Source organism: Leiobunum rupestre, chromosome 7 (genome assembly GCF_980474605.1).
Source record: "Leiobunum rupestre chromosome 7, qqLeiRupe1.1.hap1, whole genome shotgun sequence".
Lineage (NCBI taxonomy): Eukaryota > Metazoa > Arthropoda > Arachnida > Opiliones > Sclerosomatidae > Leiobunum > Leiobunum rupestre.
In genome coordinates this window covers 26892900-26909248 of record NC_143390.1, presented here as the reverse complement: position 1 = coordinate 26909248, position 16349 = coordinate 26892900, and the positions used below count along the sequence as shown (strand labels likewise).

Genomic DNA, 16349 nt, shown 5'->3' with positions numbered 1-16349 from the left:
GATTCTTATCCGAGATTTTTCTTGACGCGCAATTTCCTTCCAATATTCTTCCATTGTACCGAACCCTTTACCAACAGTCGAACGCGCTAAATGATCTTCACGGAGACGTAGGGAAGGGTAAAGTTTCCGCGCCTTAAAATACCTCGCCCTTTGAATATTATTGTCGATTTCGTTGGGAGTCGAGTATAGGCCGTCGGCTGACGTGATATATTACCACGGTGGACGTACGCCTTCTCCCTTTTAGTTTCTAAGCGCGGTCTCTTTTTATTCTGTTTGATTTAGACGCCGACCGAGAAATTAAGCGACAAAACAAACTCCATTTCTTACCTTTGGCCTTTTATGGCCAACTAGGCTTTTAGCTAAACAGTTTTTTAGGGCGGAAATTTCTTTAAATCGATACTTCGATCACGCGCCGTTGTTCGTGCGTATCAGTTTTTAGATGGAAGATAGTGTCTTCGTGAAATGAAAATATCGTTTTCTGGGTTTTCTTAGAAAATGAATTATTTATCGGATGAAATAAATTAGACACGCTTTTTTTTCTCCAATTATTTATTTAAACTGCAGCTTTGTTTTAAAGAAGATTTTTCCACGAATTTTCTAGAGGGTGATTTCGTAACATATTTTATTTTGGCGTACGTTGACCTCTATTGTTTTGGTATTCTAAATGGTATAAGTTTGGTTAATACATCACGTTCCTTTAATCTATTGATACATTCTGATATTTAATATGCGGGTCGAGTATCTTCAATGTTTCGTCAGATAATATGATAATTATGTTAGTGTTTTACCAAGTAGTTTTACACTTACGTCGTTAGTGTACCATACACGTAGTTTTACACCTAGAATGGTAGGCACGTTGTTCTAAACATAATAGTAACAGGCACGTAGCTTGACCCCTAGCAATGGAAGGTACATAGTTTTACCCCTTGTAAAGGATTGCACGTAGTTTTAAACCTAGTAATGGCAGGCACATAGTCTTACACTTAATAATGGCAGGCACAGGCACGTTGTTTTACCTCTAGTAATGGATTGCAAGTTGTTCTATACCTAATAATAACAGGCACTTGGTTTTACCCCTATTAAAGAAGTGCACCTAGTTTTATACCTAGTAATGGCAGGCACGCATTTTTACACTTAATAATGGCAGGCACATGGTTTTACCTTCAGTAATGAACTGCACATTGTTCTATACCTAAAAATAACAGGCACGTAGTTTTACCTTTATTAATGGATTGCACGTAGATTTACCCTTAGTACGCCATACACTTACTTTTACACCTAGTAATGGCTGGCACGTTGTTTTACACCCTAGTAATGGATTGCACCTATTTTTAAACCTAATAATAGCTGGCACGTTGTTTTACACCCTAGTAATGGATTGCACCAAGTTTTACTTAACTTTACCGGAGGGGTCCAACATTTGCAAATTTGACCTAGGGGTTTTTGAATCTCATAGTTATTTCAGAAATCAGCAACTAATTTTGAGATGCTCACAACTTTCGTGTTGATTTCTGATTTACTAAGGGTAAAGCTGAGGGGTCCCGTACACTCTAATGATGATTACCCCTAGTAATGGCAAGCACGTCATTTTACACCTAGTAATAGACTGAACTAAGGACGTGTTTTTCCTAAAGCCTTCAAGACACTCAGCATCATAGTTGCATCCTGGTAGTTGCTGCAAGTTGCATCCTGGTATATAGGCGGTAAGGAATGACGGCCTTGCTATCGATTGTTACTGAGTGATTACCCGTTCCACTTTGACAAATCCGCCGAATGCGAAGATGCTGTAATAGGACTCGCCATTAGAGGCTAGACAGTAGGTCATCAAAGAGTATGACGTATATCTGGCTATATACATATATCAATAATGGTCGTTATACTTCCAGACAACTTTAGTAAAGGCTTCGATATGAGAGGCTTCTAAATCCGGACGTCATTGTGTCGGTGGCGGCTGTTCCTATATCGGTACTCTAGTCTCTAGTTCTCTAGAGTTTGGGATGAGTATCGTGGTCTTCGACAAGGTCTAACTTACCTTTAAATTGATGGAATTGCGCCACGGGTTCGAACTGTACGTTGACTTCACCATCAGCTAACCTTTGTTTCCCCATGATATTTCGTCATTTTTTTGGGGGTGCGAGTCAAGGGGAGGAGTGTGACGAGGGTCTTATAGCCGCCCCCCAACCGTGCGTTCCTCCTGCTCCCCGGGTAATTTTTATTCAGTCGGACGGAGTCCTAATGAGGCACGATCCATGCCACTGCTATTTCTCTGGAGAGTTCTCCGCTCTCGACTCTGATCTGGGAATTTGGATGCGGCCACTGTCTTTCTTTTTCCCCGCGCGCGTCCCAGATCAGCGAAAGAGGCCCTTGTCGGAAAATGAAGCCACCGATGTCGCGTTCTGACTTTATTTTTATTTTTCTGTTTTGACAATTCTAAGCCAATTCTTTTGTTTGACGCGGAGAAAGAGGAGATATTGTTCTGGTCGCCCGATTTTTTTTCTTTTTCATTTGGTTGCGAGGATAAATTGATAAGTAGGACCCTACTCGAAAAAGTTCAAATTGGATGTCTGGTTTTCTGTCGAGAACTCGGGTAAAAAGTACCCCTCATTTCGAGAAGGATTTAGATTGACTCTGACGACTCGAGCGGTTTATTCCTTACTGTACAGGGCCATTTCAATTATAAGTATTCGAATTACACGCGAATTTCGGATTATATTGATTTTATAACGCGTGGGGAATAACTGTATACGTTAAGTGCCTCAGGCAATTTCTGAAAACGCAAAATCATAAGCGCATTTCGTTTCCTATTACCGATGACGCCTTTTTCCTAAAAAAATTGTTTTTCTTCTCAATGAAATCACGCGTTACCAAGATCTAATATTAAACGAGTTTTGGAAGCTTTCCTCGTACATATCCGGTTCTGTAGATTTTCTAGTTTCAACTTTGTGTTAAAATTATAGGTTTTATAATGTATCGAAATTGAGTTTTCTCGTTACAGCGACCCCGGCGGGAAGGTTTCTCACGGAAGCAGCCCATTATTAGTCTAGAAATTTTGAGCATTTGTTTAAACGAATTTTATTATACAAAAAGAATTTTGTACAAAAGCTTTCGTGTTTCCTATATTTGAATTAGTTATCGTACTTTTAGTCGAGATCAGTTGACAGTTAAGTAAAACCGTGGAATACCTGGCATATAACTAAATTAATATTTACCGTTGGCCGTGGTCCGGCGGGCATAAATCAAAAGGTGAAACACTAGAGGCAAACAATCTAGCTGATTAGAAGCTCACGCTAATATTTCAAAAAGGACGGATTTATTAATTAGGCCCTAGTTTATCGCGCTCTACAAATATTTTCTTTCTATACTTTGAATGATAAATTAGTTTCGATTGCCTCCTTGAGGGAAATAACATTTCTAATTTATGGAAAGCTAGAAACAGCCAAATCTCGACAAATGAACGTGAACCTTTTTATTATACTCGAAGGTATGAAAGGTTTGGAAGTGAAAAGGCACTCTAAAGCCTTTCCTTTTGAAACGAGGGGGGTCGCACTTTCACCTCGCAACAAGAGGAGCTGGGTTCGGTCCCAGTTTGTAATACTGTTTGAATGACATTTAACAATAGTGCTCGGAATTGTTTATTCATTATCCACAAATTTTCCGATTTATTTAAAAAAAGTTGGTAGAAAGAATATCATTTTAACTTATTTAATTATGTTTTTTTACGCAACCAAGCATTTATTTGAATAAAAGTGGCCTTTATTTAAACAATTGTTTGTTTTATTTAAATAATAGGCTTATTCACTTTCGATTATTTAAACATTTTACAATTTTTATTCAATTATTGGTTATTTAAATAAATATTATTTAAATATCGCCGAGCTTATTTTATCCATGGATAAAAATTAATCGAAATCCGAGCACTATTTAACAATTTATAATGGAATGGTTTGGCAGGGCCGTAGCAACTCTCCTACGCATTGTAATCGGGCAACCTAATTTAAAGGCATTGAAAGTCGCTGCTTGACTTTGGCATAAGCCTATGAAATTAGTTTATCTGATTGTTATTAGAATTATTTCTTAGGTTGAAATGATTTAATTTTGGATTAATAATAATAATAATAATCAGCTAGGCTAATACCCAAGGCACCACCCTAGGCCTAGGTCGTCGAGTTCAGTTTTCGCCTTTCATTCAACAACTTCTTTTATTTTGTCACTGTCAAGTTGAGTTTATCACGAAAAATTTGTTTTTCCTGTGGTCATAAAAAAGAAACAAACATAGAAAAAAAATAAAAAAAATCATTGAAGGGACGGGGGTCGAAAGCACGCCAAATCTTGTCGAAATATTACTTCTAATAAAGCCGGAAAAGGTTCATTTTTACTCGAATGAAAAGACTTTCCACGTCGCGTGAAAAGGGCGTCAAGTGAGACAGGACTTACATTTAAATTAACCAAGTTTCAAAAAGAAACTGGAGAATCATTTCGGTGAATAGGAATCACAAAAAACGCAATTTCGAGCTGATTTCGGAAACGCTTTATTCTCTTTTCCTCGTTGCCATGGCAACTGTTTCCCAGCGCTCATTTCGTAAGCGAAATAAAGAAAAACGCGCGTCAATTTTTATTTTTCCTCTCCGTTGCCTTAAAATTAACGTAGTCACGCGATCCTATAACGCCTAAGGGCCGCGGGGGGGTGCTAGTTTCGCTTCCCCCGGCCAAAGGGAGAAGTTCGTGAGAGGCTCCTAATCCACGGCTTTCCTCCATTCCTCTTCCCGATCATAATGAGTCATACTCGGCGGAGAATTATAACACCCGTCGCTGTTGGCCCGCGCTGGCTAGTGTTAGCCTCTCACGTCCTTTCTCGGCTTCCACTAGAGCGTAATAAAGCGTGGCGCCATCTATCTGATTTAGTTTGATTTACGAAAGTAGCGGTAGGCCTATAAGATTTCGCGCTTCCCACCTTTATTTCCCGTAAACTTCATATTTCTTCTATCTTTTCTTTGTGGCGCGGTATTTAATGTTAGGCCTTCCTTCCCGCGAAGCTTTAAACCTCTGTTCAAAGTTTCAGACAGTTTTCTAACTCGTAGATATGAAAAGTTTGGAGGTTAAAATAACGTATTCTAAAACATTTTCTTTTGAAAAGGCCAAGATTTATATTTTTGGCTCTTCGGAAATTTTTAGACGCATTTAAAATAAATGACCAAAACAAGTAGGTCGGGTTTAGTAAATTTCAAATGTAATTTGATAATATTCGAAGATTGTCAAATTGCTTTTAACTCGTAAATTTAAAAGTTTGTATAGTGCAAAATCTTAAAGTTACTCTTGTCATCTTCGAAATAAAAACAGGAAAGATCCGAAAACTCAGTTCCGTGTTTAAGAGGTTTTTTCGTTTGTTTGCTGGTTTTAGTTTGATAGGCACGAACTGTAGGCCCAAGTCATCGAACGACGTTTGATGGCGTTATTCCAGGTGGTCGGGTTATATTGCGTAGGAGGGTGGTTGAAAGCTCTTCATGCCACGCGAGCTCCTTACTTTTACCGTTAACACCTGCAAGTTTTAATGGGATTTCGTGGTAAACATAAAATTTATGTCTTTTAACTTCTAAATGAAACTATGTTGTGTTTATTCTTATAAGAATAAAGGTTGGTTGTTACCAGTATATGTGTCAAGCTGGAACGACAATGTCAAGAGTCAACTGAGAATTTTTGACAGTTTTCTTATCGTGAATATTTTATAACGTGAAGACGATGCTATATTTCTGTTGAGATTTTCTGGTACGCCGTATAATATTTATAGTGTTTAAACCAGAATACCGATAATTAAAATTTGGTCGTGTTAAAAATCGCTAATACTGGTTTAAATTGAACTGTGTTTTTCCGTTGTATAACTAAGCCGAAATCGGTACTAGTATACAATAACAAATATTTGCGGTCAAATTGGGTACACGAAAACAATTTTTTGTGTTTAGACAACGCTCACAATTATACAATAGTATTGTTCAAGTACGTTTTTCCTGACGTCGTGAACCCGGGCTAAAATCTCTAAAATGTCTTTAATGTATATTGAAGCTGTACTCTCTAAAATCGAATAAATGTATCATTTTTTTTCCGACTGTCCAAATTGGATCCCTTTTACATCCGGAAGGAGCAAAACTAGCAGGATTAATTTCTTAGATAAGTTTTAAAAAAGTATTAAATTTAAAAAAATAAAACCATAAAAGGGAATATATTAACAAATAAATTTAATTTAATTTCAATTAGAAAACGTTAGTTTGAGTTAGTATTTTTCCGCGAGAGGCGGCTCACCCACCACGCTCCGGTGCTCAAGGAAAAGTTAGCGACCAGGTGCTTTGAGTATTCTTTCCTCTAACATTTTTAGTGTGTTAAAACTAGGAGGATTCAAGTGTACCCGTAGAAGAAATTTGTATTCCCCCAACCAATACCTCACGGTTCGTCTACGGCTGTCGCTGGGGAGTCAAACACTTGGACATAACGTTTTTAGCGCCACCTACCCAGCTTAAGAGTAACTTAGGAGTTACCAAAACATTCGTCAGCTAGACAGTTCACTAGATGGCTCCGTTGTAGTTTTATGTCCAAAGGTTTGAGGCTTTGAGCAGCCTCTCCCGTGGCACCCCGAATTCTTCTCCAGGTACACTTGAATCCTCCAAGGTTAAAAATATTCAATTATTAGGATATCCATCACCGTTTGATGTTTGAAACAATAATACTCTCTTTGGGCTTAACTTTGTTTGAGGTTCTCCACTTTTGATAAAGAATTAAATTTTAAAAAGAAGATGGCGCGCGAGTTTGATCTCTCCCGAATGACAGATTCGTTTAAAAATATACGAACCGTGACTTCTAAAAAAAAATGTGGAAGGATGGATGAATAAAGGGTAGGAGGAGGGGAGGGAAGTGACGCGGAAACGTCGAATTGAGAGATTTTTCTTTGGCGGAAACAACCACAAAAGGGCGACTTTTTTCCTCCGGTACTTTCCATCGAGCAGACACCGCAGACACGCAAACTTTTCTCCCCTCTCTGTCCATCCATTGAATTCGAAAATCCTCTCTATCTCCGCTCAATGCTCTCTATACGGCTCAAAGGAATCGCGAAGAAACAACTATTGTCAAAAGTAAAGGGAAGAAGCTTTCTTTATTCAACCCCGAATTTCGCGGAGTGCGCTCGTTGCGAATAATCGTCACCGTATAAAACTCGCTTTAAGATACTATTATGGTGAGGAGGAGATGGTACCGCGCGCTGAAACGCAAACTTCATAGACGCCCAAATATATACGCGTATTGGAAATAGTCGTTCCAGACTTCCTCTATAAAGGCGAAATTGTCCGCTAAGCCTCGGTTTTAGTACAACCTCTCCAAACAATCGCGTCTAATAATGTAGCAGGGTACTGTACCCCTCAACGTCGCTTCACGGTTTAGTATCAGTTAAGAGCTCAGTTTTTCTAAGATCTTTATAATTCCGGCGAGAGTTATATATATTGGCAAAAGCGGAAAATCCTTTTTATTCTAAGCCCTAGCTTTTCCCCTATAGCGTTTCTTCCTGGCGAAGTCTTCTTTAATCTCTTATAAAGTATCAAAGGCCTTTTTTTTTACCCATCCTTCCGTCAATTCTCCTTTGGCCCTCACCATCTCGGCTCACCCCTTGGGCGCAAAGAAACGTGGCAAAGTTGGCTCGTATTATAGAAGATATTCCGCCCGCGAGGTTGCTTAGTCTATTATAAAGCGGCCCAGGGCTCCCAGCCTCTGAAATTAAGAAGTATGCTGAGAACCCTTTTATCTCTTAGCCAGAGATGTTATTTTTGTAGCTCGTGGTTTTTCGGTCCAACCGACTCCCGTTGGAAGATAGACCGCTTGGTTGAGTTTGGCGATAATAAAACATTTTTTTTATACACGAACCATAATTTTTACGCCGTTAAAAATTTTGAAGTGGATCTGTAAATTCTTGCTTAAACTGTTGCGAGAACTTAACTGTACTAGTTTCGTATTTTAGGTTCATTTTAGAATACCCTAGCTTGGTGTGTTTTTTTTTTTGTTTTTCTTACTCTAGCCACGGGGGGTTCAATCTGATTTTCTCGCTTAGATCTGGCGAAAAAATATATACAAAGTCTTTTTTTTCCGAAAGGAAAGTGCATAAATCGGTTTCATCCAACCGAAGTACCATAAAGTTCATAAAGCGAAAGATAAGCAAAGAAGGTGCGGCTTATGCTTGGGAGTAAGATTAAACTTTTGAAATTTCAGTGGTGAGCTGGTGAGCCAAAGAAACGTGAATTGGGAAAAATGGGTTTATTTGGCTCGTTGTTTCCATTTTGTAACGTAGATAAGCCTAGCTATACAATGAAAGTTGGAAAGTTTCCACCCGAAAACGCGTTTTGTTCTTATTTTAGGCCTCCCAAATACTTTGTCACTTGGCACGTCCACGCGACGCTTTTTCGTTTTAAAACAAGGAAATTGTCTATTTCCCGGATAAAATTTACCGGCTGAGAAGAGAATCGTAAATAAGATTTCTGTTTTCTGGAGTCTCGGTACTTTTTAAAGTTGGTGGGCATTGTTTCACGAAGCCTGATGCTCTGGAGGAATCAATTTAAGGGAAACGTTTTCTTCAAGCGTCAAGTCTTTTCACTTCTTCACTTACGATGACAGTTGCTTTTTTACTTCCTTCTTTAGCATATATATGGGTGGTATATATATTACTATAAAGTTGCGAAGGAGAGAAGCAGTCGCTAAGATTTGTCACTTCGTTAAAAGTGACGTCTCAATTGTCAGGACAAACCGGCGACAGATTTCGGCTCTTCGTGCCTGGAGGAATATTTTATTATCCCGGTATTAAAATCAATTAGAGGACAATGGCGGACACGATTCTTTCATCTCTTTTGGTTTCGCTTAAACTGAAGAGTGACACTTTGAATGACGTCTCTTTGTTATTTCAGCGGCTCTAAATGAATAGAGGGGTTATTTCGGTACCATTTCACGGGACATTAAATGGTAAATGAAATTTGCGGTTTACTTATGATTAAAAGCAGCCAGTTGTCTAAATTATCTCTTGCTGATCTTTAATATTTTCGAAGTAAGAAACCTTCTTCTGCGAACGTGTGGTAAAACGGGGAGGATGGCTGCTTCCTCTGAAAGTATAGATCTACGTAGTGAGATGAGTTCCTCTAGTTTTCCAGCTGCTTCCTTTGAAAGCATAGATCTACGTAGTGAGATGAGTTCCTCTAGTTTTCCAGAGCTCTGCTTCCCTTGAAAGCATAGATCTACGTAGTAAGATGAGTTCCTCTAGTTTTCCAGAGCTCTGCTTCCCTTGAAAGCATAGATCTACGTAGTAAGATGAGTTCCTCTAGTTTTACAGCTGCTTCCCTTGAAAGCATAGATCTACGTAAAGAGATGAGTTCCTCTAATTTTCCAGCTGCTTCCTTTGAAAGCATAGATCTACGTAGTGAGATGAGTTCCTCTAGTTTCCCAGCTGCTTCCTTTGAAAGCATAGATATACGTAGTGAGATGAGTTCCTCTAGTTTGCCAGCTGCTTCCCTTGAAAGCTTAGATCTACGAAGTGCAACGAGTCCCTCTAGTTTTCCAGCTACTTCCTTTGAAAGCATAGATCTACGTACTGAGATGAGTCCCTCTAGTTTTCCAGCTGCTTCCTTTGAAAGCATAGATCTACGTAGTGAGATGAGTCCCTCTAGTTTTCCAGCTGCTTCCTTTGAAAGCATAGATCTACGTACTGAGATGAGTCCCTCTAGTTTTCCAGCTGCTTCCTTTGAAAGCATAGATCTACGTAGTGAGATGAGTCCCTCTAGTTTGTCAAAGTGGCAATCACATTATACGAACTATTTTCAACCCGTAAACTAAATAATGAAAGTTCCAATTTCACGTGAACTAATTAATTCAACGAATTTGGGATTATATTGTTTCAAATTAACGGTAAACCATGTCAAGACATTGACGACGTTTCCAGATTTCGAGTTCATACTATTTACCTTTAAATAAGATGTTATACTACCCTTAGGTAAAGTCTGGGAACCCACATTCAACCCGTCTAGGCTTGAAACTGTCCAGTCCTTATAATCTGGTGTTTATACGAGAAAGTTGAAACTTCTCGAGCCAGCTTTATTGGAAAATGGAAAGGAGGGAAGCTACGGTAATAGATATCGGGAGAAGGAAGTGTACTTAATTACTCGCTTAGCCAGACATTTCTACCCCTTTATACCGCTGTTCCGGGATTAAAATTGGATTCCCCTCGGTAGAAAGAAGAGAGACAAGTCCTTCGCCGATAGCCATCCTCCGTCCACGCTGTCTCTATTGGATTTTAATGAAAGGCGAAACTTAATCTCCATTTGGCCAATCGCGCCCGGGTCGATTCCATCCTCTCTTCCTTCTATATAGCTACTTAATACCTGAGCGCGATACTGGTAGGGTTTTGCTGGTAGCGAAGCCGAGGGAATTGGCCCCCATTGTCGGCGCGACAGTCCTCGCCTTTCCCAGGAGAGTGTCGATCGAGAGCCGCTAGGAGAGACGCTTCCTAACGCCTCTCGCTCATTCTTATCGAAAACAGGTGCCACAACGGGCTCTCTACTCGTGAAGCGGCTACTGAAGATACAAACGACGTCACTGAAAGGCCTATTCCCAAATTGAACCAAAACCGGATCCGCGCCGTCTTTTTTTGCTCCATCCCTCGATACCCTGGCGTCCTCCGGGGAGTACCTCCGGTTCCCGTTCGGATTTGTCTACTCTACGGGTACGCTTAAAAGACTAATCCCACTCGGGGTTACGACGAAGTCGCTCAACTTCATTTGTTTAGATTAGCTCATAATTTACGTGGATAAATTTCACTAACAAGTACCACGCCCGAGTCAATGTATTACGAGATAGCTCGTAGTCCATTCATTTTCCAGAGCAACATTATGGTAGTACGCTTTTCCTATAGGGTAGTCCGTAGGTTCGTATCTCGTGGGGACGATAGGAACGAACGGTCGTCTATTTAATAAATGATAGAAAGATCGTGACTTTATCCCGGCACGTTTCGCGCTCTCTCTCTGTCCGGCATTCATAATCCAGAAGCGGACACGTCTCCTTGAAATTTGTCTACTTAGCTTGATCCTTTTCGCGTCCAGAGGCAGTTTCAACAACTTGGAAAGAATCGCGTTTTCAGCGATTTTCCATTAAGGTATCTTCAAACCTTCGCGCTGTTTACGTCGCGATAGGGTGATTAATCATTCCTCTTTTGGGGTGTTAAACGCCTCTCCTCTCTATTGGAACTTTTAATCTTTCTTCGGAGACAAATCGAGATGCCCTTGATTAATTTTCGGGGGCGTTCGACTTACAAGTAGTCGACCCGAGGTGTAACGCACCGATTTGGTTCAAACTCGGGGGTTTGGTAGACCTTCATGTAACTCGAAAAACTTTAAACGGAAATGTCTCCATAGGCAACCGTTTTGCCATGGCAACCAAAAATGATTTTGACAATACAAAATGGAAATTTTCCTATTGAAAATAACATGGGAATCTGTACCCCTGTAAATATTTTGTGTTGTCAAAACCATTTTTGGTTGCCATGGCAAAACGGTTGCCTATGGAGACATTTCCCTTTAGGGTGTTTCAAGTTACATGAAGGTCTACCAAACCGCCGAGTTTGAACCAAATCGGTGTGTTACACCTCGGGTCGTCTCCTTGTTAGTGCGAACTGAACTGAATCCCTCGCGACCCTTTCCCCAGGTCCTTCCCTTCATTCGTCTAAAGTATTTTTTGTCCTCTTTATGGGCCTTAAAACCCCGTCCGCAAAGACAAAGAAGCGGGAAGGGGTCGAGGAAAGGTAAAGTAAAAGGGGCTTCCACACTGCCACCTCTCGGTCTCCCCATCTCTCCGGAGATACGGAATAGACAATGAGCGAATTCGCTCTGTATCCCGCCTCCCAATTTCTCGGGAGATTTAAAGTACGGTTGAGCGAAAGTACGAATACTCTCCCTCGCGTCTGGCTTCCCTTTTTCTCCGGGGAATTTCGAGGTACAAACGGTATTTAGCAATCGATGGCTGCGGTAGATTACGTAGTGACTTTACTTTCGTCTTATCTTCGCTTTAACTGTCCGGTGATAGCGGTGGAACGGTTGGGATTACCACCGTAGACGTCTATGAGCGAAAACAAACCGGAAGGTGGCGTTCCCCGTAGCATCAATCCAACTTAGGTTCACGTTTATAGCGTAAGACACAGGGTGATACCGACGCGAATATAATATTTTATGATTAACTAACGCGTGGTAGATTTCATTCCGGTTGGGTGTCCTCTAAGAATCACCCTGTAGGCGTAATACTTCGCAGGTGCGCTACACCAGCGTCCACGAAGTATAAGAAAAGGATGTAAAAACCATCTTTTTTCCTTTAGCACTCGGGAAAATCGCCGATATTTTCGCTGCTAGAGGGCTTTTAGAGACGCGCCGTGTAAATTGCTGCGTAAATATTACCTTCGGTCGGTTCGGAAGCGCGTCATTTGTAATGGGAAGGAAGCATTAGCAGCGTTCCTAGACTATTAATTGGATCGGAAAACAAAAATTAGATTTACCGATCCAAACATTTCGAGCGATATAACGTTAGAAAAGCATTTTGCCCGTGTTTGTTTACGCTATAAGCAAACTTTACAAGCCTTATTAGAAATTTATAAAAGAGCTCAACTGATTTAACTCTACAAAACACGAAGGTTTTTAAAACGGCTTTGTCCAACGTAAAAGTGTCTACATTGTTATAACGGATGCTTTGTAACGGGCGATTGAACTAAAGCCACGAAAAGGTGGAAAGGTTTCTAGATACAACTTTGGTAAAAGTTATATTCTAAAAGGCAAATGGAGCGTGTACAATATTTAAAGAAAGAATACAAAGGAAAGAAGAGATTCTTTATGGTTTAATGGCAATTTTTCTCACCCCCCCCCCCCCCATTTGATCTGTGTGTATACGCGTAAAAATAGAGACAGCAGAAAAGGGGCAAAATTTTCGAAAGAATAAAATCGTGAATGATTCTCGCATTGGCGCCCCGATTTCGGCGCCGACGACCATTCGATATATCATTCGAAGGCTACGCTGCCTCCCCAATTCGATGATGCCCGCCGTTCTATTCTTTTAGATCCGAGTAACCTTGTTCTTGTTTTGTTGTAGACAGGAAGCCCGCATTCGAAAGAATGATGCCAGCCAAAATTCAATGCTTTGACATATACGAGGGAAATACTTACGACCGGGGAATTTTTCTTAGAACAAATATGTTTTTCTTACGGGCATGCAACAAATCCTTCTCATCATTCTTTGTCTTTGGCGTTGTTCTTTTTTAAGTGATGGGGGAAATTTGCGAGCTGGGGGTTGAAGAGGATCGGGTTCCTGTTGAGTAATTTTGGATTAATGGGACTAGACCCTTTTAGGAATAACGGTCCAAAGCAAATAGGATTGCTTTTATTCGATCTTCTGATACGCCTCAAGTTTTCTTACGCATTATTTCGGAGGAAGTTGTTCAAAAAGATCATATATTCCAGCTGTTATTCGAAATAATCGTTCCTTAATTAACCCGATCCCGAACCGAACCCTATCGACGAGGTTCGCTAATTGAGAAAATACCCTTATCAAGACCACTTAAGCCGAAGATCCGTTTCAATAGTTGTCGCTCTGATTAGTGAAAGGGCCGGAAGAATCGCCTTTTGCCGAAAGTTTGAATCGCATTCAGCGGTGGGGTGATGGTTCTGCTCTCGCCTTATCAATAATTGTTTGGCCTCCCGCGAAAGCGCCAATTAAGAAATGCAAACACCGCTCTCCGGAAAGACCCTCTCCTCGAACTCGCTCAATATAATGAACCGTACTATCGCGCCGTTTCAATTGAGAGCCGTGGTCCGTTCTAATCTGTTAGGCGGGCCTTGAGAGGTCTTACGGATACCCGGGTGACTGAATAGTCTCGTCTGTCAAGAGTGGCGTCGTGCTAATTTTGGACCTTGGTCCTTAAAGTTGCGGAGGATTTGAGATATATCTTATCATCCCGAGGCCTACCTCTACGCTATAATCTAAACTTTGGTTAACTGGCCGCTTCTCTAACCCGGGGAGTTTCAATCCTCCGTAACAATTCTGAATAATTGAACCCGATCATTTGGAAGGGGACCGCGAACGCTCGGTATTCGGGGAAATGGCATTTCAATGTTCCGCTTCGAGTGTTTGTCGTCGTGACCATAGAGACCCAAATGTCCCCTTTATCGTTCGACTTTCAATATTTACATCATCTATTTATACCAAACGATTTACGTATTTTCCGGGAATAATAGACCTTTGTAACAATTTAATTTAGGTTTATTTCTACGTGTTGCGTGATAGGTAAACTAACTAAACTAAACTATTTTAATCAGCTAGGCTAATACCCAAACAGGTGGCCGGGTTACAATGCGTAGGGTGATGGCAAGCCCTTCATGCCACGCGAGCCAACAGCTCCCTACACTCACTATTACCGTTATCGAAAGGGGAAACCGAAGAACTAGGGGGAGAGAACTTGCAAACTCAACGCAGAAGGAGTAGTTCCAAGTTTTCACCCAGTGCCACAAGTTGGGATCGAGCCGGCTCCTCTTGCTGCGAGACGAAAGTACTAACCACTCCGCCACCCCACTTATATTCCCATCGCTCTTTTTGATAAGTTTTCATACGCAAATTTTAAATTTACTCTATTTTAGTACATTTATAACTCAATCCAAAAATTATACTGGTTTTTAGAAACTGTGATAATTATTTATAAATTCAGTTGTGTTAATTAATATAATTTTTAAAATAAATTAATGCTCTTAATTAAATAACTTTTAACTTGATTATAAAATTAAAATAAAACATTATTTTAATGATATAAACGTTAAAATTGCGAGCTTTCGGGTACGTGACCCCTTGTCAAGCACTAGGTTTATAAATAATGTTTTTAAAGCCATGAAGTATCAGTTGTGTTATTTTAATTTTATTATCAATTTTTAACCATGGATACAAAATTCAATTTATATAACTTTTAACTTCTAAATCGGCTTCGGGTGGTATTACAAGACGCCACGCAATATTGAAAGCCACTTCTGTACGATAAACACGAGGGGTAAGACACTCTGCGAACTCGGTGTACACTGCCGTACCTTTGACAGTGCTAAATGGAACTCGCGAACTCTTGAAAATATGTACCTTTAACAGTGCTAAATGCACGAACTTGGTGTACAGATTATCTGAGACTGTCTTACCCCTCGGATAAACGGATAAAAGTGACATAAGTAAAAACGCGTCTCCATCGTTATTTACGAGTAGATATCGCACTAATGGATAGCTTGAAAGCTCGTGTAATAACCCGCATCTCCATATCGTTATCATTTCCAGCCAAGAGCTTCGGGACAATGCGAATTTGTGAGGCGTTATAAGTAGCTAGGCGCCATTGCGTTGAAATAAAATATCTTTCGCACTTTTCCCCCTTTCCTCCCCCCCCTGCCAGGCGTGATTAAGAAGCCATATTGTGGTCCCGATCTGTTTTTGTTAGGTCCCTTTGTTTCGCGATAGCGCTAAGTACGGAGGCTCTTCGTGCTTAATGGCGTGGAACGTGAAATGATCATTTTTGCGGGGATTCAGTCATCGCGATATTATCCCCCTCCCGCCCCGACGATGGGGTCCAATTCCTTCCCCCTTTTCCCTTATCCCCTCCCAGCTCTCCTCTTCCGATTGACTCAAATATGGATCAAATAAATGGAAATAAATGGGCTCAAGATTAATCTTCATTTTATGAACTCTTTTTAATTAATTAATTGACGATAATGGATTGGATTTCTTTCGACAAATGAAGAGGATTTTAACTAGGACTGTTTTTCCAAACAGCAATCAAAGTTATTAATTAATTGTGGAAATAATTTATTTCTTAAATTTTCAAGCACTTAGTGACCTTGTTAGGTAACCAAATACATATTTCATTTTATCCGTCGACTGTTGGAGCATCTTGAGGCCTGTTTTTCGCAACCGCAATCAAAGAAATTAATTAAATGGGGAAATAATTTATTTTGACGCACTTGGTGACCTTGTTTCCGAGCCGAATATTAGCCTAATTAATTTGTTTTTAAAAGTCATTGGTTTACCAACAATTTCTTCTTGAGCTATTTTTACGCTTATGAAAGAAAGAAGGATTAAGCAAATATGTTTTATTTGATATCTTTGCAGCCGCACCACCAGACTCAGGCGACCGATGTCAGCCAACTAAGCCCTTCCGGTGTCCGACTTCAACCAACGGAAGTCCCCTTTGCATTTCTATTCAGTACTTATGCGATGGAGCCCCTGATTGCCAGGATGGCTATGATGAAGACCCAAGATTGTGCACTGCAGGTACCCGA

The 16349-nt window shown here is 40.3% G+C and overlaps 1 protein-coding gene across 2 annotated transcripts in view; it reads left to right on the top strand.

Annotated features, from left to right (window-relative positions):
- The window catches only part of LOC149935467 (IDLSRF-like peptide), a 55658-nt gene that overhangs the window by 23950 nt on the left and 15359 nt on the right, over positions 1–16349 (top strand). The window contains exon 3 of one of the 2 annotated variants that reach the window (XM_090152796.1): positions 16180–16341. In XM_090152796.1, coding sequence (XP_090008922.1) covers positions 16180–16341 — 162 coding nt within the window. Of the gene's footprint in view, positions 1–16179; positions 16342–16349 lie in introns of those variants that run through there. The other variant, XM_090152795.1, reaches the window with a different exon arrangement.